Source organism: Crinia signifera, chromosome 3 (assembly GCF_055691185.1).
Source record: "Crinia signifera chromosome 3, ASM5569118v1, whole genome shotgun sequence".
NCBI lineage: Eukaryota > Metazoa > Chordata > Amphibia > Anura > Myobatrachidae > Crinia > Crinia signifera.
Genome location: NC_139219.1, coordinates 4,960,984 through 4,985,908, shown reverse-complemented (window position 1 = coordinate 4,985,908; position 24,925 = coordinate 4,960,984). Strand labels below are relative to the sequence as shown.

The 24,925-nt window shown below is 42.9% G+C and overlaps 1 protein-coding gene across 9 annotated transcripts in view; it reads right to left on the bottom strand.

Annotated features, from left to right (window-relative positions):
* ESRRG (estrogen related receptor gamma) overlaps nucleotides 1-24,925 on the bottom strand; it is a 705,684-nt gene that overhangs the window by 104,213 nt on the left and 576,546 nt on the right. For all 9 annotated transcript variants that reach the window (XM_083175157.1, XM_083175155.1, XM_083175150.1 and 6 more), the window contains 2 exons: nucleotides 21,335-21,750; nucleotides 11,440-11,556 (listed from right to left, as the gene is read on the bottom strand). In XM_083175157.1, the coding sequence (XP_083031283.1) occupies nucleotides 11,440-11,556; nucleotides 21,335-21,737 (520 nt within the window). In that variant the 5' untranslated portion in view covers nucleotides 21,738-21,750. The remainder of the gene's footprint in view (nucleotides 1-11,439; nucleotides 11,557-21,334; nucleotides 21,751-24,925) is intronic.

The following is a 24,925-nucleotide window of genomic DNA, read 5'->3' as shown; positions in this document are numbered from 1 at the left end:
GACTTCCGGTACACCATACAGAACCATGACTTCCGGTACATCACACAGAACCATGACTTCCGGGACACCATACAGAACCATGACTTCTGGTACACCATACAGAACCATGACTTCCAGTACACCACACAGAACCATGACTTCCAGTACACCACACAGAACCATGACTTCCGGTATACCACACAGAACCCTGACTTCCGGTATACCACATAGAACCATGACTTCCGGTACACCACACAAAACCATGACTTCCGGTACACCACACAGAACCATGACTTCCGGTACACCACACAGAACCATGACTTCCAGTACAACACACAGAACCATGACTTCCGGTACACCACACAGAACCATGACTTCCGATACAACACACAGAACCATGACTTCCGGTACAACACACAGAACCATGACTTCCGGTACACCACACAGAACCATGACTTCCGGTATACCACACAGAACCATGACTTCCTGTACAACACACAGAACCATGACTTCCGGTACAACACACAGAACCATGACTTCCGGTATACCACACAGAACCATGACTTCCGGTACAACACACAGAACCATGACTTACGGTACACCATACAGAACCATGACTTCCGGTACATCACACAGGACCATGACTTCCAGTACACCACACAGAACCATGACTTCCGGTATACCACACAGAACCATGACTTCCGGTACACCACACAGAACCATGACTTCCGGTACACCACACAGGACCATGACTTCCGGTACACCACACAAAACCATGACTTCTGGTACACCACACAGAACCCTGACTTCCGGTATACCACATAGAACCATGACTTCCGGTACACCACACAGAACCATGACTTCCAGTAAACCACACAGAACCATGACTTCCAGTACACCACACAGAACCATGACTTCCAGTACACCATACAGAATCCTGACTTCCGGTATACCACACAGAACCATGACTTCCGGTACACCACACAGAACCATGACTTCCGGTACAACACACAGAACCATGACTTCCAGTACACCACACAGAACCATGACTTCCGGTACAACACACAGAACCATGACTTCCGGTACACCACACAGGACCATGACTTCCGGTACACCACACAAAACCATGACTTCTGGTACACCATACAGAACCCTGAAACACATGTATTTTCCCAGAATGACCCTATGTTTCCTTATGTTGGCACCGATGGGCACTGGTACCGGCCACTATATGCAGTTGTAGCAAAACACTAATCTACCCACTCACTTCCAGTTATGGGTTATGAGCGGCAACGGTGGAATATAAATTATATACGATGACAGCTCATCACTCATTACAGCAGGAAGCAGTAACCGGCAATATCTCTGCATCTACACACAGGGTACCGTCCAGCCTGGGAGCTGCATTATATACACAGTATACAGGAAGACGTCCACCACAGCATACCGGCATACTGGTGACCAGATAATGGGATTTGTGCATACCTCCCAATCATCCCAACATTGGCGGGACAGTCACTCTTCTCGTGGTAGGAGGTATGAAGTTAGGAGACCCCATTTCACTTAGTGCATGAGTGCAGCGTCTTCTCACGGGAGAATGGGACTGTGGGCATGTGAGGCAGCTGCCAACGCACTGGGCAATGTCTCCAGTATACCAAAATGGGGGACGTGGCTCAAGGATGTGGCATTTCTTCGAGGCCACGTCCTTTGTCACAAGACAATATCAATTGTAATATAGCTATGTAATGTAACGTGAGCGTACCGCATGTGCGTCAATGAGTGAAGCTGCTCACAGTGAGGGCTCATTCACAAAGTGATTGACAGAAAGGGACCGTTTGGGGGAGGTAACGCCAGTGGCGGCTTAAACGCAGCTTTGACGAAACCGCTTCTCGGTTCCCGTGGCCGGTCTGTATGATCATAGACTCTATCAGGGCGTAGAGAAAAGTAATAAAATGGAGAGTGATAAACCACCAACCAGCTAATAATTGTTATTTTCAAACCCAAGCTTTAAGGTGACAGTTAGGAGCTGATTGGCTGATACTTTCTCCTTCTCCATTTGGTCACTTATTAAGGCTTAGTACATCTGGCCCGCAGTTACTGAGGGCTTTGCGCTGGCTCCCGCAGACGCCTCTTCTCTATATCGGCTGTAGAGTAATAGTGTGTACACATGGTTTGATGTGGAATTCGATTCGATTTGATTTGCCGTTCGATTCGATCTAGCATTTGATTCGACTTCTGCTATATAGTTTTGCCTGACAAGACTATTTTTCTTTTCGATTTCCACTAAACGTGAAGGCGCATTGGGATTAAATCTGCATCGATTGCTGCTAAAAGCATTCGATTTGCAGAATTGAATAGAAAAATAGTGGATATCTCACCGTGTGTACCCTCTATAAGATTCCCCCATTGCACCCAGATTCGTTATTGAACCCTAAATACTCTATGCCCTGAGGATTGCAGACATTGGGCGCTTTCTGTGCAGGAATACACCATATACATCGCCCCACAAGGAACCTGTGTGCACAAATACATTTACTACAAATAGGAGCCTGAAGCGGTTTGGGATGTGACCCTTATTTAAATGTGCCAAAAGGCCTATTTATAATAAATTCAAGCACTTGCAACAAATCGCATTGCCACATTGATATATGGGCTAATGACTGGCAGAGTGCTGGAACAAAGGGCAGCTATTTATCTATGTGATACCACGCCACACTCCCTGTTACCCCCTCCCCGTACGCATTACACTGCTGTCACCGCAGCGTCAGTGAATAAGCAAATATTCCCAGCCAAGGAACCCTCTCCTGGTGGTACGTCTCCAGCATATTAATGGGCAGCTGTAAATTAGGCCGGTGCAGGCCCCCTGCTTCCCACCAAGAGAATGGTGACAAATGCAGATCCTGGAGGAGGCTTTCAGCCGCTCTCAAATTATATTTTTTCATCATAAAAAATGATTAACTTTTAATGGAATCCCAGTGTAAGCAGCGTTATGTATCCACCGTAAGCGCGGCTTCTAATCCTCGGGAAAATGAGTTCTTGTAACATGACGGAGAGGAATGGCCTAGCCCTGTACTGAAGCCGTCCCATTCCGTGTCTGTTGTCTCAGTACATATTAATTATCTACGTGTAACCCTTTCCCTGCCACCACCTATAGCATCGCCAGACAGGAGAAGAACGCTGTGATTACACATGCAGACTCCCGGGCCGCTGCCAGACAATGTCTATATGCCACATATATATGTTGTATATATGGTCAACTTGTTCAAAAAGTCGACACACACAATAAGTCGACATGTCAATGGTTGACCCATGAAAAGGTCAACATTAACCTTTTATGATTAAAAAAAACTAAAGTACTATGACTTGAATGGTAAATTACGCAGTTAGAGCAGAGCCAGGCGCCTGGCCGGAAGCTTGGCGAGCAAAGAGAGACGAGTGAGGGTCCGCGGTGCATTAATTAGCGGCTCACATGTTCAGGTGTCGACATTGATACAAAAAAAAACATGCATGTTGGCTTTTTTTCGCGTGTCAATCTTTCCACGTGTCGACCTTTTTCCAGTGTTGACTTTGTGCATGTCGACATTCTTTTGGTCGACCTTGGCAGTGTCCACACCCCTGATGCTATGTACTTGAAGTTAAAGGCCTGTCGGTTTGATGACACAACTTGTAGTGTACCACCGCTACATCGCGGCCTGGTTCTGTACAGTAGAATCACACCAATATTAGCAGGCGTAGCTGCGTGCAATGAGAGCAGCCGTTTCCTCCTGCGTCTGGATAAATAAGAAGAGATTTTGTGTACAGTCATCACAGTCTGCGATAAACAAGTTTTGCAGATTTATGGCTGGCGCTTTTCTTGGCTTTACATCAAGTCTTAATTTGTACAGCCTCTTTAAAACACATTAAAATCACATAAAAGGCTCAGCTTTAAGAAGCGACGTGTTAAGATGCAATGTGTTATCTCTTGATATTACAGTGCGAGTGCTTTGTTTAATATCTTGCATTAATGAAGGCGCTCCTTAAGAATATTATTACAAGGCAGAGCATAAAAAACACAGATCCGAGGTCACGCCAGCGCTATTATCTGACAGGGGAGCCTGAAATATTCCCTCTGAATACCAGTCAAGCGTTTGTTACAATTAACTTCTGATTTCCAAAAACAATTTTAGTCAACAAATGGCCGCGGTCACAGCGATTACTTGCTGACGGCTCCATATATGGATGGAGGCTTCTTCCTGATTAAACGGTAGCGCAAATTAGCGATTAGGAAATAACCTAGGTTTAATTTTTCAAAACATAGGACTCCTGGTGAAAGTGGCGCCCATTAATGTTCGGGAGATACTTCTGTTCAGTGGTCATACTTGTAAAAGACCTGGTGTGTGCCTAATGTAGACCCAAGATTGCAAACATAAATAAGCAATGTCGGGGTAAAAATTGGTGTAAACTGCGGGCAATTTGGTGTTCCAACGATATTGTACCTACATATAACAGACAACACCCACAATTGAATTAACCCCCCCAAATGTCTCATCTAGTAGCTATATCTTTGGTAGATGACGTGTCGGATTAAACGGGGGGGGGGGGGAGGGCAGTCACCCCGCTGCCCTCACAAACTGGGGTCTTACCACAAAGGATCAATCTGTCCCAGCAATTAGCGACGTGATGTAGTCACTGCTGTGTCCTGTATGCAGTCTGTCCATGCATAGCTGGAAGAGCTCAGGGAACACTGCTCAGCATATAGGGGGGTTCTGTGGCCATATTAGGGGTGGAGCAAGGCGGGAGGCCATTTTATTGAACCCAGGGCCCCCATTAAACTTATTTGGACCCCTTGTCACAAATACTGTATCGTTCCACTTATCCTCAGTCTTGACCGTGCTTGAAATTATTGGGGTTGTGGCCTAATTTGGACGAGGTCAATTCCTCTCCAAAGACCAAATGTGACCTCAGAGCCAGGTCATGGGGCCCTAGGTGACATACTAGCTTGGGCCCCCTTTAGCCCTCTTCTTGTATTAAAGATAAACATTAATACAAAATAAAAACCGGGTCATCCGTGCCCCTTCGAGCCAACTGGACCCTAGCACTGTGGGCGATGCGTGACCCGGGTGGTGGGGATCTCTACTCATTATCGAAATGTAGAGAACGCTATGATTGGAAAGGACTCTGATTGGATGTGGGGACATTCACGTCTCTGACCTTGTACCCCCATCATTCTGCTTGTCAGGAGTTGGAGTGAAATAAATAAAAACAATCAATAGTTCCCGTGTAATAAAGATATGCACTGATTTTGTTTTAGTGTTTTAGTAGGGACACCCGGGGCTCCCTTGGCGTGGGGAGACATAAATCTCTCCCGGCCCCTCGCTATAGGCGTGGGTCTGTGCTCCTCAGCAGCAGCGTATTTGCACAGTAAATCATTTTCATTATGTGACTTGTACACGTAATCCTCTTAAGGCCTCTCCGCACTTCACCTTCACTTTATTTTACAGACAAGCACCGGCAGCTAATGAATTCTGAATGTTCTAGCTCTCAACAGCATTTAACTAGTCAGTATAACTTAATCAATGACCGAGAAGGAGGGGCGGGTGGGAGACGTAATGCTCTGTGTGCCAAGGTAGTAACATCTACACTTATAGGAACTACGTCGGATAAGGCTCATCCAGGTCACCAGATGTGTACTAAGGCCTAAAGACGCCTGCGATAATGATATGCGGCCATTTTATAAACTAAACGCATATGAAGAAATGTGATTGGCAGGCGGTTGGGTCTCACGTCACTTGGTGAAGCCAACTGGGAGTCTACCTGTCTAAAAGGTAATTAATGCGCGTGATCTAAAAATCCAGATTAATTATAATTACAGGACACGTTTGAAATTTTTGAATGTTTTTTTATTTTGAATGTGAAAAGGAATTCCAGTTGTAATAATATTTTTATAGCACATCCCAATATCGGACAGAACAGTTTGGATTTAAGCAATATACTTTTCCTGTCACTGCTAGCAGGAAAATTGCTAAATCTCTGGACTTTGGACTTGTGTCTGTGGCAGCTGAATGGGCAGCCATTTTCGGATGGGTCGAGGGAAGTTACATTATATATATATATATATATATATATATATATATAGATTCGATTTGGTATCTGGCACTCACCCGTTGAGACTTTATAAACTTCACCCGGTGACCTCAGGGTGTAGATAAAGTGCAATTGTGTGCGGCACTCTCGGGATTTTTAGTGAAGAAATGACACTGCGTACAAGTGCTGAATTTGTACGTTTCGGTTTTATTCCTGATGACGGTTTTGTGAATAAAACCGAAACGTAGAAATTCAGCACTTGTACGCAGTGTCATTTCTTCACTAAAAATCCCGAGAGTGCCGCACACAATTGCACTTTATATATATTTATTTATTTATTTATTAACAGTTTCTTATATAGCGCACACAAATTCCGCAGCGCTTTACAGAGCATAGTTATTAGCAAAAACACATAACAAATTACAGCACAAGACCATTTAGGACAAGTACATGGTTAATATGGATAGTTGCATCAGGGGACAGGACACTGAAGCAATCATCAGGGTAGCAGTGGTTTATATATTCTAAGAAAGGCACATGAGGAGAGAGGGCCCTGCTCGTGAGAGCTTACATTCTAAAGGGGAGGGTTAGACAGACAGGGGTGACTATATATATATATATATATATATATATATATATATATATATATATATATATACAAGTCCAAACCTGCCGGCACTCCAAATGAATGAATACAACTGGCCCCGGTGCCCTTAGGTAATCAGCATACAGACAATCCAAAGAATGGCACTCAGGAGGCAAAATTTCAAAGTTAAAGAGGATGTGAATTATAGCCAAGCTTTCGGGGTATTAGCCCCTTCGTCAGGACACAATCCTATATCCAGGATTGTGTCCTGATGAAGGGGCTAATACCCCGAAAGCTTGGCTATAATACACATCCTCTTTAACTTTGAAATTTTGCCTCCTGAGTGCCGTTCTTTGGATTGTCTATATATATATATATATATATATATATATATATATATATATATATATATATATATACATATATTATAAAATTTTACTATCTTGTGTAAATAATGTCAAAATTGAAATAAAACATGAGCGCTCCATCGGGTTGTGTCTTTTCAAGATAGTTTAGCGATTATTCCCTTTATTTATTTGTTTCTAAAGACTCATAGGACCTATTTATCAACATCATCATTACTTATTATCAAGAACTCACGGCGGCACCAGAGTGATACTAAGCCACCTAAAAATAACTGCCCTGGAGAGGTAAAGGTTAATTTACCGCTTCACCATGACAGTCTGCGTGGGGGTGCACATATGTGACCCAGTTGCCCATTTTCATGTGTGCGGTGGCACTGAAAGCCAAACTATTTTCACTAAGTTACAAAAAATAAAAAATAAATATTGGAAAAATAAATAAAATCTAAAACATTGGCCACAAAAGAACGCTCTATTCTATGAATGAAACAGTTTTTCATACACATTTCTTCTGTTATCACTGTCATGGCAATGACAGAAAAAGGATTGTGACGATACTTGTACCACCGCAATCCCGGCTAAATAGGCGCTGTCGCCGGACAGAACCTGTTGGTCTTGCTTACAGTACTAACGCGTATAGCTATACCCCATGACGTCCCAACCCGTCAGTGTACTGAAGTTTATGCAGCAAAAGTTAACCTAGAGAAAATTGAATTTAATTTCTACTGGCAATTTCTTGTAGCCGTGTTTGTGCCAGTCCGGGCCCGAGACTCGCACGTTTCACATCTCTATTTTTTTTCTACTAAATAGATTTGAACTGTCAATTTGGAGACCCACTGAGCCACCAGCATGTACCGAATACTGTGACCAACATGGAGTTTGAAGCAGCAAATGTTATTATAGACTGGTAATTGAATTGAACAGATTTACATTTGAATAGATTTACAGCACCATGATCTCAGTGCATGGGCCTGGAATGTCTATCTGCCAGCAAAGGTGGATTCTGAGAGTGAGGATTCTGTTCCAGCTGAATGCAGGATCAGAGGCAGCAAGAAGCCGGGGAGCACGTCCCTCTCCATCCGAGGGGAGAGACAGAAGACGGATTTAATTCTAAATGGGAAAGCTGGCAACGTGTAACTATAGGTACTTATATATACAGTAGAGAGATACATAAAAAACCCGAGCTCCCTATTCAAATAAACTCATTTTTGTGACAACACATAGGGTGAGATGTACTAACAAGAAAATGCATTAAAAACCTAATTTTCTGGACCTCACCACAGTTTACTGAATGTAAGTCAAGCAACGCTATTGCTGTTATTACTCTATAGAAGCCTCTGGGCTTCTTTCTGCATCCATAGAGCAGTGATATGCAACCCCTATTCTACCGGCGCAAAGAAGATTTTAAAATTGCCAAGGCACACCATCAGACCCCCACAGGGAAAAACACATTGGCCCCCACAGGAAAAAAAAGACCCATTGGCCACATATTAAAAAACAATCGCACTGGTCCCCACAGGTAACAAAAATAAAACACATTGGTCCTCACATGAAAACTAGAGACCAGTGAATAACAGTTGAACTGGTGGTGGCGGCAGTAAACTGGCGTGGTCATCTCTAGCTCTGGTGGCACACATCAGAACAGCTCAAGGCACACTAGACTACCATGGCACAGTGTCCAATCGGATCCCGCCAAGCATCCCCCATGACCGGGGATAACATTGCGTACGGCCAGCGGTCAAAAAATGAACGTATTGCAGGATGGCCTTGCGTAAGCGTACTACGAGCAGAACATGTGCCATTGATTGACTATCGCCCGGCCTGCAGTTGGGTCCCGATATGGCACACGCAGCACTAAACTAGCAGAATCCGCAGGCCGTTCACGCACATGTAATTTTCACTTACTCAGTAATGAGGGTCTTTAAACTAGAAGATTACATCAATATTAAATGCCCCTCTTTTTAATTATGTTGCAAAAGAGTTTTAGTCCTGGCTCCTACACGGGGCACAGACATCGCCTCTATAGCCGGGGCGCTGGGCAGCATCTACAACGAACGGAGTAAGGAGCTGGCACGTGAGAGGGCACCGGGCCTGTATCCTGTCCATGACCAGCTGGGCGATTCTTCGCTGCCAATATAATATCATCTTCTGAGAACTTGGCAGAGCCGCGCTGTGAGAGAGCGGCTGTAATGTCTGTGTAGCAGCTGTAGAGAATACGGCTCCTTCTAGATTGTTATAATCTAATATCATTATATTTGTAAGAAATTAATCTGCCTAATTTTATCATCAATCTGTTGCCTTTATGTTATACTGGAGTGTTTGATGCCGGGCACAGTGCGGCAGGTGCCATTACTGTACTGCTTCATTGGCATCGGATGTATCGCCCGCAGTGTCGCTGGGGCCTTACGTTATGTGCCGCTGTCTTATAATGATACAATAATGACTCCAACTGTATTTGTCCATCCAATCTCATCTCAATGTGATGTCATAAATAATTAATACTTGCTCTCCTGGAATTTCCGGCACACAGACAGATTTGGGGGCGAGTTACCAGGTCACTGGGAAAGTGGGCAAAATGTCCACGTTCCACCAGTGCTGCCACTTCCCCCGATGACCAAATGCCACAAATCGTGGCACAACAACAACATACTCTATTATTCTGCTCCCGGGGCTGGTGACAGCTGGCATAATGTGCGTAGGCGGCTGTTCGCAGGCACATGCGTCATCAGGAGTGGATGGAGAGGGGTCCAGTAGATCCCTCTCCGAAAAAATCGGCAAAAGGCTACCATGAGTGTTAGTGGCCGGGGACAAGCTCTGCGATGAATTGCATCCCGACGTTGGTATACATTATACAGACCTAGGGGTACTGCTTTGTGGTTGGAAATGGAGTGGGCACAGCAGATGAGAGTCTATGTATTGGAGTGAAGAAAAGTAGGGACTGGTCTAGTAAGAGAGTTGGAGAATCCATTGGACGAGGTGCAGGGAGCTTGGTGAGACAGGGGCAGGTACTAGGATGATGGATAGTTGTAGGTTACAAGGGGAACATGTGGAGAAGGTAATGTAGCGTCACACCGCCCCCTCTTAGCTACAGAAGGAGATAGCAGGACCCTCTGTCTGCCTCTTGGCGCTGCCATGTGGTGTGTGGTATCCGGCAGTGCGCTGGGGAGGGGGGTGCAGTCACAAATGAAATGTATTGGTAGAAAGTGATTTATAGAATCATGTAATATTGCGGAATTACATATACAGCCACAAATCAATAACGCAGCAAAAGAAACACACGGTGCACAGGTATCACCTAGATAGAACAAATCAGAAGCATGCCCCACTGTTGTACATGCATGCTCAGGAAAGTGGTTTGGTGGGCGGGGCTATGCTGTGACCCTCCCCTTCCCAGTACACCGAAGGCGGTACTCCCAGTTACGTTATCTGCTGCTATGGGAACGCACTGATCTTTGCATACACAATCCCTCGTTTACCAACTTTCTTATTTCGAATCTCTAGCAGACCCCCCTCCTCCGCCCCCCTCACAACTGACAGATATCTTTCAATGTCCGTGAGTTCTTTCTCATCCCCATTTACTAGCAATAATCCTCTGTGTGTCAGTGCTGTGTCCACATTCTGTCTCTGTCACTCTCCCCATACTCTCCCATTGTCTGCACCTGACAGTATTGGGTATCTGCAGCCTTCTCGCTGCTCTCACAAGTGACTTAGCTCCAATTAAAGAGCAGCTGCCGTGTCTGTGTCAGACTGACAGCCAGGAAACGGGAGAAAGCTGCTTCCCAGGAGCAAACCCCACCGACACGTGATCCGTGGGCCGAGCTACAGGCCTGGCGCCATGCGAAGCGCAGGACGCGGGAAATAACGTTTAGCGATTAAACATCCCCATGTATAAAACGACATAAAGGGCCAAATGTAATAGGGTGAGAGTTTCAGAAAGTGAGAGATTTTGGGAGAGTTTTCCCATGTTTTTTAAAGCAGCAATCAATTACACTGCGAAATCAACCTGGTTTTGCAGTGTAGTCGATTGCTGCTTTAAAAAACATGGGAAAACTCTCCCAAAATCTCTCACTTTCTGAAACTCTCACCCTATTACATTTCACCCAACATGTCTCAGAAGCGGGGAACGGCAGGTGACTCTCCCCGCCAGCCGAATACATCCGAGCACATGTACTAAGCGACTAGTTTCTCTTTTAAAATTCATTCAGGGGCCAAATGTACTAAGTCATGGAGAGTGATAAATTGGAGAGAGATAAAATACCAGATACTATGTTACAGGCTGGGTTTAAAAATGACAGTTGGGGGTTGGTTGGTACTGTATCACTCTCCATGACTCCAGAGTCACATAATAAACATTTCCATAGGTGGCGTTCTGGCAGACATAACATTGTGCGGAGAGTAACTCCCAGCATTACATCACACCAGCGACAGAGGCAGAGCATCGCGTCCTACCTTCTTTCAGCATCCCGACTTTCAAACACTTCATGAAGCGGCAGGCTTGGCACGACTTGCGTCTGCGCTTGGTGATTTCACATTCGTTGGTGGCCGGGCAGCTGTACTCTATGTTTCCTGAGAATGGAGATGAAACGACAGATTCCATTATATATATTATCAGACATAACCACAAATATATAATTATATCCACTATCTCCTGTTACATGATAACAAACACTGGGGCTGATTCAGATCCGTGCGCACAGGTCCGGATACGGCCTGTTTCTGATGGTGGGGCTCTGCATGTGTGCGATTATGCGCCCCCCCCCCCCCCCCCCCCCGCAGCGAGCGCCTTCGGTGAAATTTACACTCTCTGCACGAGTGACAGACAAAGGGGGCGATTTGACGGGCCCACCCAGCGCAAAAACGGTGGGCGCACCCATAGAAATGCTGGATGGGCCCCTCAGAACGCTGCCTACTTGGGGACATCAGCGCCCACCCACATTTCGGCCATCAGCGCACAGGATAAAAGTCCAGGATTACTGTTATCCGCGAAGAGAGGAAAAACCATTCGGTGAGCGACCATCGGATGAGTTTTCCTCTGCGCGGCCACAGGGGAGCGAATGTCTAAGCGTACACATCCGCTCGTATGGCAGCGCAGGGGGCGGGGCAGCGCAGGGGGAGGGGTAGCACAGGGGGCGGGGCAGCGCAGGGGGCAGGGCAGCGCAGGGGCGGGGCAGCGCAGGGGGCGCGGTAGCGTTTACCTGCTCACTGGGCAGCAAATATATGAAGCCTGGCGAGCAGTCCTGAATAACCCCCAATATACACTGATATCATTGCTTCACTATATTACTGTACTAGGAAATGTGTAACAGGTCGCAGGAATAACCGATAGATAGATAGATAGATAGATAGATAGATAGATAGATAGATATGAATTAGATAGATAGATAGATAGATAGATAGATAGATAGATAGATAGATGTAGATAGAGATAGATAGATAGATGTAGATAGAGATAGATAGATAGATGTAGATAGATAGATAGATAGATATGACAGATAGATACGTAGATAGATAGATGTAGATAGATAGATAGATAGAAAGATGTAGATAGATAGATACTTTAGACGATAGATAGATAGATAGATAGATAGATAGATAGATAGATAAATGTAGATAGATAGATGTAGATAGATAGATAGATAGATAGATAGATACTTTAGACGATAGATAGATGTAGATAGATAGATACTTTAGACGATAGATAGATAGATAAATGTAGAAGATAGATGTAGATAGATAGATAGATAGATAGATACTTTAGACGATAGATAGATGTAGATAGATAGATGTAGATAGATAGATAGATAAATACTTTAGACGATAGATAGATGTAGATAGATAGATAGATAGATAGTTCTAGATAGAGATAGATAGATAGATAGATAGATAGATGTAGATAGATAGATAGATAGATAGATGTAGATAGATAGATGATAGATAGATAGATAGATGTAGATAGATAGATGATAGATAGATAGATAGATAGATAGATAGATAGATAGATAGATGTAGATAGATAGATGTAGATAGATAGATAGATAGATAGATAGATAGATAGATAGATAGATGTAGATAGATAGATAGATAGATAGATAGATGTAGATAGATAGATAGATAGATAGATAGATAGATAGATAGATAGATGTAGATAGATATATGTAGATAGATAGATAGATAGATAGATAGATAGATAGATAGATAGGTGTAGATAGATAGATGTAGATAGATAGATAGATAGATATATAGATAGATAGATAGATGTAGATAGATAGATAGATAGATAGATAGTTCTAGATAGAGATAGATAGATAGATAGATAGATGTAGATAGATAGATAGATAGATAGAATAATAAATAATCTTAGAGTCTATGAATTAACTACAATAAACACACAGTTTAAATGATGAAAGATGTAAGTTCTGGTAATGATAGTGAGATGTAACTGATAATACACAGGGCTGTACATTGTATTTGCATTGAGCCTTCTGCCCACCATTATCACCATATATGAACTTGGTTCCCTACATTCCTAGTCACACACGGAGACAATAGACAGCAGTTTATGTTTTGCTACATATATAATTTGTTTCCTCTCTCTGTGAAAGTCATTGTGTCAGTGCCTTGGGTATATTAGCGGATCCTTCCGAGCTCGTGTAGGACAGCTGGTGCCCTCTTTGGATAATACATTGAGAGAGCTTGCTAGGGGCAGAGGTCAAGCTGTTGGTCCAGACATCTTGGGATAAACAGCATTCTCTCCAGCGCTCATTTGCATACACCCTACTTTACATACCCCAGATAATGGTTAAAAGTTACAAGTTAAAAGGTTAATAAAGCCGCCATGATTTATTAAAATGTACATGTCCTGTTATTTGGGAAATGAGGCCGTGAGTAATGCAGAGCTCATTTACAATCGCACAGACTGTTCTGCAAGCAGCTTCGCCTTGTCTTGATTACACTACTCTCCCTACTTTTGTAACCCTTCCCCCTGTGATTAAGTGCATTAGTATCTTAATGAAAATGCATTCTGTTTATTGGTCTCCGGGGAAGGGGGAGGTCAGCGCAGTAAATGCATAAATTGTCAGGAGAGACAGTCACAGCATAATTGCAATCTCCTTGTTTGCAGCTCCCAGGGTCCAGCGTCGGCCCCCCAAGAAACATGTGCACATTTTAGTAATTAGCATAGAGTCTGCCTGGGACCGCGGCATTGATGAAATATTTCAGACTTAATCACACTTTGTAAACACTGATTCATATTGACTTCCTTTCTGCGGACTGATGGCTCCTCATTAAATATCACATTAGCGGATTGCAGAACTGAGTCAAATGCTTGGCTTGTGCTAATTCGACGGAAAGAAACGGAGACGTGCGTTTGCTGAAGATGTGCTAAGTGGCCGTGATAAAGAAGTCTGTCAACAGCACAGCACTACAGATAAGAGTGTCACAATGTTCTGTATATCGGCAATGTGCTCCAGGGTACTGGGTGATGGTCATAGAACTGACTCCTCTACTGGGGATCTATCCGCCATATTGCCACTGACAAGTCTGTAGCATCACGCTTGGGATTCGATTTTACAATTTGTTCCCAGAAATAAGAAATAAATGACTAAGTAACATGTCGCCACTGTACTCCAATACAGAGATTACTAGGGATGGGCATCGTTGGGTCACCCATCAGATTACCATCAATGGTACCATTAATGAGCATCCTCGAAGGTGTGGAACCATCTGCAAGGGAACCATCAGTGGTCGTCCTCGCTTTACAACACAGTACGCTGAGGGCAAAGAATAGAATGGGGGCGGAGCTAAGCGGATACTCCTGTACATCATCGATGGTGGCAAGCCATCTGGTTGTTTCTACATCATTGATGGTGGCAAACCATCTGGTTGCTTCTACATCATCGATGGTGGCAAACCATCTGGTTATCCCATTTGAATGCATTGAACATTGGTCATGGACCATCGCTGATTTTGGTGGCCATCCCTAGAGATTACCATGTGCTGACACATATCTTCACATATGAAGCAGGTGTGGTCTAATGGCACAGATTTTGTTATTTGGCTACAGTGTGGAAACAGGATTGTACCTCATAGTCCAGGGACGGAGTGCTCCACCCCTTATGGGTCAGCTGATGACCTCACAAACAGATTGAGTTGATTTCCTGTCCCGATAGACGTTTTGAGAACTGGTTTTGATAAGAGTGTCATCTATCAGTAAGACCTAGCGCAGAGGACATCTAAATATATGTCACTAGCTTCACTCGTTTGAATACATTCAGATATGGTTGAGAAATAGGGTTGAAGATGCCAAAGGATAAATAAGACAGATCAGACTAGATGGGCCAAGGTGTTCCTATCTACCATCACATTCATGATTGTAAGGAGATTTGCAGGTGTAAGTATACAGTTATACAGTATTATAATACAGGGTTTTGATATTAAATAATAATTATTTTTGTACTAGCACTCCGTGACCTGTATACTGAGCTGCAATTGGTCTATTCCTGCCAGCAAGCAGACGGTGCCCAATCAGCTGCCAGTGCCTACATCTCAGCTCACACCCCGGGGTTGGTGTTGGGTCGACAGGCTGAAGTCACGCCCGTTAGTTTGGTGGGTTTAGATGCTAAGCATGACCATAACAAGTGTGATAAAAAGCAACAATTGAATATCCCCAGCAAACTCCCAAGATCGGGGGTGGTAAACAATTGCCTTCCCCCATAGAGAAATATTATAGTCCTTGAGAAATCCTATGGCAAAACGCATTGGCGTATGGACTGCAGAAGGTTTTTGCTTGTGTAGTCTGCAGCTCCTGACCAAACTAGGCAGTGGCCATATTGTACAGCTCTAATACTATTATACGCTCATTTTATATTCATTATTTCCCCTTCCAATTACCAGAGGGTGAAGTAACAGTGGCTACATCTGTATTATAGGTGGGTATTCAATCCCTACCGCTAATTCCCTCAGGGGAAATAGTGACGGGCACCTAATCAATGCTTTCCTTCCCGCACAACAGAACGGACCCAACTTTAAGAGCAGTCGGGCCCGTTTTGCCGAAAACGGCCATGGATTGTCGAGATCATGGACAGGTCTCGCCAATCCACAGCCGTTTTTGCAGTCACGCCCCCTTTTCGCCGACCGACAGGTGGGACATTGAATCGATAACCTGGCAAGTGGACCAAAAACGGGCCAGGGTCCCGACTGTCGGAACGTACCAATAGTCTGGACCCATGATGTAATACCCCCATCAAAATCTAAAATCTATAGCTTAGCATGGCTGCTACAATACAGGGTGGCTGAACTTCCAGTACTCTTTCGTATATATATATATATATATATATATATATATATATATATGTATATATACATATATATATATATGTAGAAGCTGGGTCTTTATATCACACAAGGTGACTCTTTATCTGATTATATTACACGCAGCGAATCACAAAAGCATTTCGTGCATATAAAAGTAGAATTTCCGATTCTGTATCAAAATTTCTTGTAAAACAAAACGAAAAAAAAAAAAAACCCCTATCTGGCCGCTCGTACATCCAGATGAGGTTGGGCAGGGACAGATGGTTAACTGGGCACGTAGTAGGAGCCTGCTATATGCATCTCTCCCTCCATGGGTGCAGATGAATCTGTGCTTTCAAGTGAACAAAACCAACATGGTCACTGCGGCCTAACCTGGGATGACAGAAATGATAAAACAATTTGGAATGATTGTTGGCCGGACCAGCGATACGACAGAACAGCGCCGGGATCTGTTTACTAATGGAAAAATAATGTTTTGCGCACTAAGTTTGCAGGTGATATATTTTGCCTGGGTTCCTGGCTGATAACGCTGCTGGCCGAGAGTCACAGGGTCCAGGCGGATCTGCCCTCTCCAGTGCCAGGGTATAATCTGTAAGACTAATGGAGTTTCCAGCTGGCAGAGGGTTCCGCACAATGTATATTAGTTTCCGAACACAGATCTGGGCGTTTGTCACAGTCTGTGACACTAGTTACACACTAACCGATCCTGTGTGTTGTAGTGCAACTAGTCATCGTTATTTAGGCGCCGCTACTGCGATCAGCTCATTAGCTGCCTAAAGCTCTACTCCTGCGATATACAGAATAATGGCGGCGTATCTCATGTCCTGCCGCGCTCTATCCTATCGCAGTGTAGCCATACGCGCACGCCATAAACGCTGACCGCCGCTTGCCTGTGTGATAACTGTCTCGTTATTGTTCTGTTAATGAGACTAGAAAAATGAGTGGAGAGTGGACTGAGTAATTACACGGAGACGCAGGGGTCAGCCAAGTGGCATGTGGTGGGGATGCGGTCGGCCGTGCGAGGGGACGCTGTACACTTATACGGTGTCCAAGTCGACATAGACATCAGAAAAATGTGGAAACGGAAAACTCATGTCAACCTCTTTCATGTCGACCAATTGCACGTGTTTGACCATGTCGACCTAAGGTATCTCTACCTTTTTCATGTGTCAACCTGTCAACCAATACTGGTCGACATATTGACTGTCAACCTTTTCGTGTGTTGACCCTATGACCCATATGGTGGTGGTACAGTCATTTCATTTCAGGAGGGTGGTGGAAACTGCGCTTGGGATTTAGGTTTGGAAAATCTTTAAAAAAAACAAAGTTATAATGAGGAACAGTTCGTTAATGGACTTATTTCTGATTGGTCTTCTCTTCCCGTTACTGTGATAACTATCCGCACAAGGGAAAGATGTCATTTGCTTCTGGGGAAACTTTGACTTTCAGGAAGCCATTTTGTCCCCCCAGTCATTTTATTACCTATCAGAATGTTCTGTTGCTAGGTGATATCATGGGGGAGGGGGAAGTTAGGGCGGTACTTGTGTAGTTTCACGGCGCCAGCATGGCGCCGTGCTACTTCCGGGTTCTACGCTCGCCACAAACTATGTTAAAAAAAAGTCACTTAACTCCATGCCAATATGGATAGTTCATACCCCCACTATCCATGTTGGCATGGAGTTGATTTTAAATAGCGTGGCGAGCGTAGCGAGCCACCGAGCCCGCAGCGTGGGCGAGCAAAGCGAGCCCCGCAAGGGGACTCAGACGCCATACTGGCGCCGTGAAACTACACAAGTACCGTTAGGGCTTTTCTTTGGTATCATACAGTAGTCATTGTTACCCAATACTCAGGGTGATACTGTACTCCGTACCTACAGCTTCTTACTCAGCGTTACTAAGTGTTTGCAATACAAGTTTTTGGTTGTTTCATTATATTGTAGCCTGTTTTTGTCTGTAATAGCACATGCTAGCGGGCGGCAGCACCAACACGGTCTGCATCAATGGCCCTTACATGCGACATGGCTCCCGATGTAGATTTGGTGTCATCGGAAGCCAATGGGGAACATCCATCGTGTAAACACTAAACAAAATGAATAGAATGTTCTGAAACAGAATATATGTATCGTGGATCACATTGTACTTTGGCGCAGAGACTAACCACTACGTTGGCATCTCTAGAAAAAGTCAGGCTTGAAGGGCAGTCAGATTTGATAATTTACGAAGTGACGCCAAACGTAGGTAATGGCACGTTTTATCGCCACTCTAGATAACAAGTAAAATGTTACCATGATACATAAAAGCCGCAAGGTTAGGGTTTATCTGGTCCCCATTGTGGTGGAAAGTGGCCTACGTTTGCTGGAGGCCAGCCCGAGCCAAGCAGCCGTATACACACAAGCGGCGGCCAATCTGCTCGCGTGGAGTGTCCATTAAATGCTTTATCTGCTGTCTGTAAATGGCTTTATCTTCATGTAAATACAGTAATCACATATAATAATGGCAATGCTGGACAGGAGTTTCCACAGACGGACCAATATTGCTGGAGTGGTTTATATGTAAACACTGATTTAATGCAGGAGATAAGAGGCCTGTACAGTACATCAAAGTGTATTACTGGGAATTCAATCGCTATTTCTGCATAATGTTAGTATAGAAATGTTAATAAACATAAAGAGATCTAATAATCTGACTATGAAGTTATAATATTCCCATTCTTGTCTCAACATGACCCTTTGTATTATTGTATCTATATATTGAACTATTTATTGAACTCAAAATGTACAATGTTACTCTGTATACCTACAGTACCTACCTCTGTATACCTACAGTATGTCACAATATGCTCATGTTCCTGTGCTACTCTTTCATATGCTGGGATATCCATCATGTATGTGTGGCCAAGTATGTTCCATGATCTTAGTAATGGGCAAGTTTCAGTTGAATAATTTTCCACATATGTCTGTGTTTTATTTCCCAATGTGCCCTATTGCATGACAGATTGTCCTTTGTGAACAAGAAGACAGAACCAAAGCATCCAATGATGCATCCAACTTGTTCCATCTTCTTGGTGCACCACACTACAGGACTCATTGTTCTCAGTCTTCTTGGTGCACCACACTACTGGACTCATTGTTCTCAGTCTTCTTGGTGCACCACACTACTGGACTCATTGTTCTCAGTCTTCTTGGTGCACCACACTACTGGACTCATTGTTCTCAGTCTTCTTGGTGCACCACACTACTGGACTCATTGTTCTCAGTCTTCTTGGTGCACCACACTACTGGACTCATTGTTCTCAGTTTTCTTGGTGCACCACACTACTGGACTCATTGTTCTCAGTCTTCTTGGTGCACCACACTACTGGACTCATTGTTCTCAGTTTTCTTGGTGCACCACACTACTGGACTCATTGTTCTCAGTCTTCTTGGTGCACCACACTACTGGACTCATTGTTCTCAGTTTTCTTGGTGCACCACACTACTGGACTCATTGTTCTCAGTCTTATTGGTACACCACACTACTGGACTCATTGTTCTCAGTCTTATTGGTACACCACACTACTGGACTCATTGTTCTCAATCTTCTTGGTGCACCACACTACTGGACTCACTGTTCTCAATCTTCTTGGTGCACCACGCTACTGGACTCACTGTTCTCTGTCTTCTTGGTGCACCTCACTACTTCCACATTACTAGACTGATATGTTCTGTGTTCTTGGACTCATTGTTTTCTGTCTTACTGGATTCATTGTTCTTGGTCTTACTAACCAAAGGACTGGCCTCATTATTCTCTGTCTACTTGGTGCACCCCACTACTGGGTTCATTGTTTTCTGGCTCTTGGTGTACCTAGCTACTAGACTCATTGTTCTCTGACTTCTTGGTGTACCCCACTACTGGGTTAATTGTATACTTGTTCTTGGCACGTAGCTACTGGACTCATTGTTCTCGGACTTCTTGGTGTATCTCACTACTGGGTTAATTGTTTTCTGGCTCTTGGCACCTAGCTACTGAACTCATTGTTCTCTGACTTCTTGGTGCACCCCACTACTGGGTTGTTTTCTGGCTCTTGCACCAAGCTACTGGACTCATTGTTCTCTAACTTATTGTTGTACCCCACTACTGGGTAAATTGTATACTTGCTCTTGGCACCTAGCTACTGGAGTCATTGTTCTCGGACTTCTTGTTGTACCCCACCACTGAGCTCATTGTTTTCTGGTTCTTGGTGCACCAAGCTACTGGATTTATTTTTTTATACTTCAACTTTTAGAAACCTGTTTTAGGTTTGATGGTTTATTAAACTGATTGAGAGATTTTTTAGTGACCATGGATATGAAGGTTACCCTGAGCGCCATTATATACGTTGTATGCTGCCTTGTCTATATGTATGCAATAATCTTTCACTGTCCATATCTGTGTACAAGCTAGTTACATATGGTACCTACATATGTATTGGAATGCAAGGTAAAAGCTTAGCTTTACAGAATAAGTACACCTTGTTATCCATTTGGAATGGTAGAAAGATTTTGGAGGATATATAATTAGTCTTGAAGAGTGATACAGTGGAGAGAGAGAGATACACTAACAACCAATCATATCCTAACTCGTTTTTCGAACACAGCCTGTAACATGGCAGTTAGGAGCTAACTGGCTGGTATTTTATCTCTGTCCACTTTATCACTCTCTTGGGCTTATTACGCAACCACCTGCAAGTAGTTCATATACTGTTGTAAGAATTGTGGAATCTATTACAACCTTGACTTGAGAGAGAGAATGAGAATGAGAGAGAGCCCAGTGTTGTATGCTGCAGGATTTAGAATATGTGGCCCAGCCTACAGTGGGTAAAACATTTAAATTCAAAACAACCAATTTAAGTAACAAAAATTGGGTAATCTGTGAAACTTGATGCTTGGTGGATAAATCTGATGCCACAGGCCTAAAGATCATACAAACACGACCCCTTCAGCAACTTAATAAAGGGGCAAACAAGACTTGAGGATGTAAATACAAAGGCTAAATAGAGGAAACAAGCACCAACCTTGAATTGTCCGTTTGAAAAAAGCCTTACAGGCCTCGCATGAAGCCACCCCATAATGGTAACCCGATGCAATGTCACCACACACCAGACAAAGTCTTTTGGGCATTGCGTTGAGCATATATTCACATTTGGTTTGTGAATCTTCAGCAATGGTGCTGGAGCAGTCATCATATCTTTTCCTAACAGGCCCATTGCCACCAAGACCCGCAGCTGAAGGGTACAAGGGTGGAGAGTCAAGTCCATTCTGGTGCCCGTTCATGGTGGAACTGTAGCTCCCACTGGCGTCTGATGAGCCACCTGGACTGTGGTGGTTGATACTGTCCGTCAGGGAAGCTGGGCTTGAGGGTTCCGTCTTGATGTATGACGAGCAACTTGAATCAATGTGTCGATCTTTGCTTGACATTCTGCAGAGAAGCCTGCATGGTAATAAGGAGACAAAAAGAAAGAGAAGGCTCCATTTAATAAAAGAAAGCTTCCTATTCTCTAAGATTGCTCTGTAGGGGCTGAAGACGGCCCATCATTCATTCATCAGTCAATAACTCTTGTTGTACATGAAGGTAATCAGCATAAGGCCATGACAGAGATTTAGCAATGTTACAGACAGGCAGTAAACAAAAACTTTAAAAAGCCCAAATCCCCTTTCCCAAAGGTAACGCTGCTTGTCAGTAGGCACAATTGTACATGTGAAATGCAGAATACATTCATCCCACAATGCTGGTGATTTAAACAAAATTATAGAAAAGACAAATGAAAAGGTGCAGAAAAAATATATTTGTATTTAACTGATCAACTAAAACTCAAAAAGCGATCTCATTTATTCAACATTGATATGTCTATTGGAAAAACTCAATAAAAATTGTTTAAAAAAAACTGTGACGTTGTCTCTACCTGATGGGCGGTAAAGAATACGGTATAAGGAGCACACAATTATGATTGAAGACGTATATTAATGGCAAAATTAAGATGGCAATAGAATATTATTTGGGGATTATTTTACAATAAGTCCCGTTTTCTTGTTTACCCCGGCATTATTTAGTCTTTGTGTCCAAGATAGTACTAATCATTAGGTAGCAGTAATCTGAAGGTGCCATATTACCAAAGTGTTATGTGGGCATACTCTGAGATAAAATGCTGTCAAACTGACAGACTTTTTTTATCAGACAGCCTAAAACCCATCAGATATTATGGGCATACACTGTGAGATATCTGACTTCTTCATCTGGGGAGGAGACATTTCTTTGCTCCTCCCCTGTGAAATATACCACATTGTATGGCCACATGATATCTGGGCTCCTCCCCTGAGGAAGAGACATTTCCCCACTCCTCCCCTGTTGCATATGCCACAGTGTATGGCCTCACAGTATCTGAGCTCCTCCCCTGAGGTGGAGACAACTTCCATCTCCTCTCCTTTGAGATATGTCACAGCACATGGCCACAAGGTATCTGGGATCCTCCTCTGTAATGGAACTGGGGAAATGGTCGGCCACAGCATCACATATATTGCCCAATGCAACTGAACAATTATAGTATCTATCGAACATGTTGGATAATTTTGAAAATATGATAAGTTCCATGTCCTAGTTACATCTATAACAGAAACCATAAATTATTATTTTGCAGTTAAAACTTTACTTTTGCCTCCCTTTATTGTAACTTGTGATTGGTCCTTGAACTCACCCCCTTCTTCTGATGACAACATTTAATATTGGTTTATGTCATAGATTTGCTGGTTGAGTGTAAAAGAATTGCTGCATATACAGTAGCAGACACTGGTGCGTGGTTACGCATTTCACCTGCGCTACCAACTTTTACTAAAGCGCTGTGGAGCAGGCAGGAAATATATAAGTAATAGTAATACATAATAATAAATTATTATCCAGCTTTAAATGCTTGAAGAAATGTAACCTGGCAATTAGAGATTTCACAGCCACCTTAACAACATCACCATCCATTTGTACCATTCTATAATAGTCCTATTTTAATTAATGTGAATGACTAATCTACTGCTTGTAGTTTTTGTACAATAATTCAGACATTATAAACACAATCTATGGCGTTGACATTGCCCGATCCCGCTACGTGTGTAGTCGAGAGAATTTAACCTTGGAAAAAAAAATAGGTCCAGTAAATGCTCCATTTTTCTAATACATGTCTGTGCTTACCACCGTTAACACTAATTACAGCCATGCAACTGTCTTGACTTCCCGTGCACTCATTGCTCAGGCCAACATTTGAAAGAAAGTGGTTCAGCGTTGACTTACAGCAGCTCTGTGAATTCCTTTTAATTTAGAGCACTTACAAAACCACTTATTACCTTATAATTACTGGACTGTTCTCGCATACATTATGATCTTAGGCTAGAGTTAGGAGTTATTAGGGTACTAAAATACGCTCCCTTCTACTCTCTCTCCCCGGCAGTGACTTTTATGCAACCATGATTAAAACATTCATTCAGATTCATCCCTCGCAACCAGGCTTAGGCTAGATATTGCAGATTCTCCTTCTTGTAACAAAGCCAAGAGCTCCTCTCTGCTGCCCCCGGCTACTGCTAAAGATGGCTGTCCAATCAGATAGCAGCTGGTGAGCACCCTACCATTTGTCATTTCTATTGCATTACTACACATTGGAGAATGAGGTTGTTTATAAAGGAGTTGGATAGAATAAGCAGTGTTAAATTGTATTTTATATTAAAAGTCGAGCTCATTTTAGGGCTAGATTCTATTTATTCCAAGGAATGTAGTCACTATACAACGCCTAACTTTCTGTCTGGGGAAATTCCATTTCAATCATCAGTTTTTTTTGTTTTTTTTCTGTTCACTTCATCAAAGGCTTCTTCTTCGAGATTCAAGACGAAGTACCATTCTGGTTAGTCCTTCCAACACAATGGCATTATTTTATTTTTGATCATTTATATCAATTTAGGATTTAACGCATTGTTCTGTGTTCATTTTATCCAAGGTTTAACTGTTTATATTTGAGGATTAAAATGTATTAACTGGGATTCGAAAACAGTTTCCAGCCTAATCTGATGACTAGAACACTTTGGGCCAGGTTTCTTTCTTCTTATATTTAGAATATATTACCTATAGTCTAGAACATTGAATAAAAGGTTTAAGACATTTTATGTGAGCTCTAGAACATCCAATCCAAAACTGTAAATATCACATGAAAAGTATTTTAGCATCTTATAGAAGGTTTAGAACATTTTATCCGAGAGTTAGAACTTCTTATCAAAGATTCAGAGGGTCTTATCTAAGCTTTAGAATTTATAATCTAAGACTAAAAATGCCACATGAAAGAAAAAAGGCATCTTATCACAAGGCTTAGAACATCTAATCCTTGATTTATATAATCTAATCAAAGATTTAAGACCTCTTATCTAAACTTTAGTGCATCTTATCGAGAGTTTAGAACATGTTATCCAAGATTTAGATCTTCTTAATCAAGGTTTAGAAAGAGTTATCAAAGGTAGATCATCTTATCAAAATTTTATCATGTGTTCTCTAAACTATGGAACATCCCATCCAAGGCATGAAACCCTATCCTAGATTTAGAACATATTATGTGGGTTAAGAACTTCTTATTTAAGAT